Source organism: Aplysia californica, unplaced genomic scaffold (assembly GCF_000002075.1).
Source record: "Aplysia californica isolate F4 #8 unplaced genomic scaffold, AplCal3.0 scaffold01236, whole genome shotgun sequence".
NCBI lineage: Eukaryota > Metazoa > Mollusca > Gastropoda > Aplysiida > Aplysiidae > Aplysia > Aplysia californica.
Window position 1 is genome coordinate 107,085 of NW_004798506.1, and position 3,036 is coordinate 110,120.

At 41.8% G+C, this 3,036-nt stretch overlaps 1 protein-coding gene across 1 annotated transcript in view; it reads right to left on the reverse strand.

The window, feature by feature from the left end:
• Positions 1-300: 300 nt before the first annotated feature.
• Positions 301-3,036, reverse strand: part of LOC101846181 (FMRFamide receptor) — an 8,469-nt gene continuing 5,733 nt past the window's right edge. Inside the window, exon 3 of the mRNA XM_005112322.3 lies at positions 301-1,239. Coding sequence (XP_005112379.1) covers positions 1,030-1,239 — 210 coding nt within the window. The 3' untranslated portion in view covers positions 301-1,029. The remainder of the gene's footprint in view (positions 1,240-3,036) is intronic.

Below are 3,036 nucleotides of genomic sequence, written 5' to 3' on the forward strand. Positions count from 1 at the left end.
TCTGCAGCCTAGGAGTTCACTACTAGAAGCTAAAGGTTGCCACAATAGGAATTATTCATGTCAAATTAGTGCGGAATCAGCAAAGTCGCATCTGGTCGCATTGTTACGGATATGTGCTCGTCGATTTAGGTCGCAGTACCAAGGATTGGGTTTACGTAACTGAGCGTTGCGTGTTCTGTCAACTGTTCTCCTCGTCGTCATTTTTTGTGCGTTGACGTCACATAACAGAGATAGCTGGTGGTTGAAAGGTGCCATTAGTAGGCCCTAGTTATTTCACTTTATTCTGTTGATTCTTTTTTATCGATATGTTTGCCCTTTCACAACACTAAATGACATGCATCGTGTCGATGTGCTTCTCTTTGGTCAAAATCCAAAAGAACAAGGACATTGTTTTGAGACGAAGACGTTATGAACTAGCCTCGTTGTTTTGTTGTAAACGCGAAATGACGTAGTATGTTCAGCTCCCAGCGACGGGTTGTGTCGATCTGACGTCTAATGTCGCGTGATGGGAATTTCCAGAATGATCTCGCTATGTAGCGGGAACTTTGTTGTTGTAGTCCGACGTGTGGTGTAGTGGTTAGGCCCAAACCCAAGAATACAGAATTCGCGAGTCTGATTTCCAAGTGGGAAAAATTCTTTTACTCGAATATCTGCGTCTTTTGTAGGGATTCTGTGGCCCACAGGCAGGTCGAAGAATGATCTTGTTTGTGTTGAATAGAGTGTAGAACAATGCATGCCTGTCCTTGTAACAGACAGGTTTTGTTGTCATTTTTGCTGGACGAACCGACGTCGTCTGTGCTCGATGACGTCACAGCAGGGATTTTCTGAGCGCGATGAGACAGAGATGTTCATGACGGGGGCAGACCATGACGTCACTTGACGAAGGTCTCCAGATGCCCAGCAGCCGATGACGTCAGGCCACGAAAAAAAATGTCCTCGTCAGTCTGGAGGATGTCACATGACAGAAATCTCCATCTCTCGGACGGGTGACGATGATGTCACGTGACAGAGATCCCCCACGTGATGACGTCACATGACAGAGACCTCCATGTCGTAGACGCGCGTGCCGTTAGTCTTGGAGCGACACACGGTGCTCCTGTAGGCTACGTGGTGCTGTTTACGCTTGAGGCCCAGGATGGAGAGGAATGTCATGCGGAACTTCTTGCCGAAGAAACAGTAGAGCAAGAAGTTGGAGGCCGCGTTGATCTCCACCATGAACGTGCAGATGATGTAGAAACACTGAAAAAGGCAAATGGGTGAGGGGGGAGGGGGAGGGGGAGAAAGAGAGAAATCAGGATTTTGTAAAAATCTACAATTTAATAAAGTGCATGATTCTGGTGAAAGAGTCGGCGAGGGAATAGGGGTTGGGTTAGAAATAGATAGGCTAGGGATAATGTGAGAATCAGAATGAATCTATGTGTGGGCGGAAATGTTCGAGGATTTCATTTGGATCAAACGTATTTCGCCTGAATCCGATAAGAGCTGGCAATTTTTAGCTAATGATGTGTTTGAGCAGAATGGTACGGGGATTTTTGTAAAAACATTTTTCTTTCGTTGGCCTGAACATGCGTTTCTCGGTTGCTGATTGGCCTGTTTCGTGTAGCTGATTAGCCATCTATTTCCAGTAGGCTATTATAAAGGTTTTATCTTTTTTCAGCCAAGATTTTGTTTCATAAGCTCAAATCTCATATTTCAGATAATACGTTGTAATCCTCTTTTCTGAAGGACGCAGCTTCACATGTAATCGCGTTTTTTGGTTTAAATGTCAATGGTTTTCATTTTTATTCAGATTATTTTGGGGCTTTGGACCAATTTATAATTCTGGACTGTCTGTTTTAGGGCATAACGTGAAGGAAATGCTGATTTTTAATTATCTAAATAGCGATGGAAGTGTAACACATTTTCGATTTACTAAATTTTCTAAAGTATTGAATACGTTTTGTGGATTTTCATTTAGATTCACCGCTTGTCAAGAAACATCGAAGAAATATTTTTAAAGGACTCACGAGTATAATTTTCATTTATTGTCTTGGAACTAGCTAATAGTGCATAGGTCTGTTGTGAGAGACCGATTCTACGTTCGAGATCATTTTTGTAATGTCTTAGATAGTGTTTATGTTGGCCTCGAAAGCCGAACAATTTCTCGGATTTTGTTGGGTTTTTAAAAGAATAAATCGTTATTCTCTTTATCTTAACCAATTTTCATTTTGAAAGCATTTTCCCGTTAGAAAAAATATTTGTCACGACCTTTGTGAAAGCTGCCAACGAGTGTTGTGTTTTTAAAGTAAACCACTTTTCACAGTCACGATGATAGACATGAGGGGATGAAACCAAATATGCAGACTGGCTCGCGCACTGTTTAATTGAGCACCAGAGATACCTGATAATATCTGTAAGGAACTGTAAGCTATGGATGAGTCACCCCTTTGTACAGTTTGTAATGTGATAAGCTTAGCCAGCGATGGGAGGATAACATTCCAATCAGTGTTACTCTCTATAATGGAAAGCTTGAATATTGTATTTCTAACGAGTAGACTTATAGTGGTTTGCTCAGGAGGTTTACACCAAGTTTTATTGGTAGAGAATTATGGACTTTCTAGAATTTTCTGAAATGGTAAACTTTGGGAAATGGAAAGTTTATTATTTTGTGTCAAGCTAGATTTCCAGGCGGGTTTCTAGGTCTTAGATCCCTTACGGGATGTACATCACGTTTTTCTGGTTGTATGGCTGGTGCATGTTATTTGTCATATGTACGTCTCCTATATCAGGGGCCCGCAGGGTGATATTTTGCGCCCCCGCTTGATACAAAGTTACGTTTTGGTGCTCACGTTTTCTCACACGCACCTTTTTGTTGAGGGTTTTGCCTTGGGTTTGTAAAATCACGTATAGCCTACCCTAACTCGCGCTCGCGACAGCTTCCTTTGGTGTTTGTTGACTAGTTTTGAACGTGACTTCAAAGATGCACTTTTTCAAAAAAGTACTTGAAACGTATTTTTATGTGTGGAATGTTTGATGAGGCCCGGGTTCATCAAAACT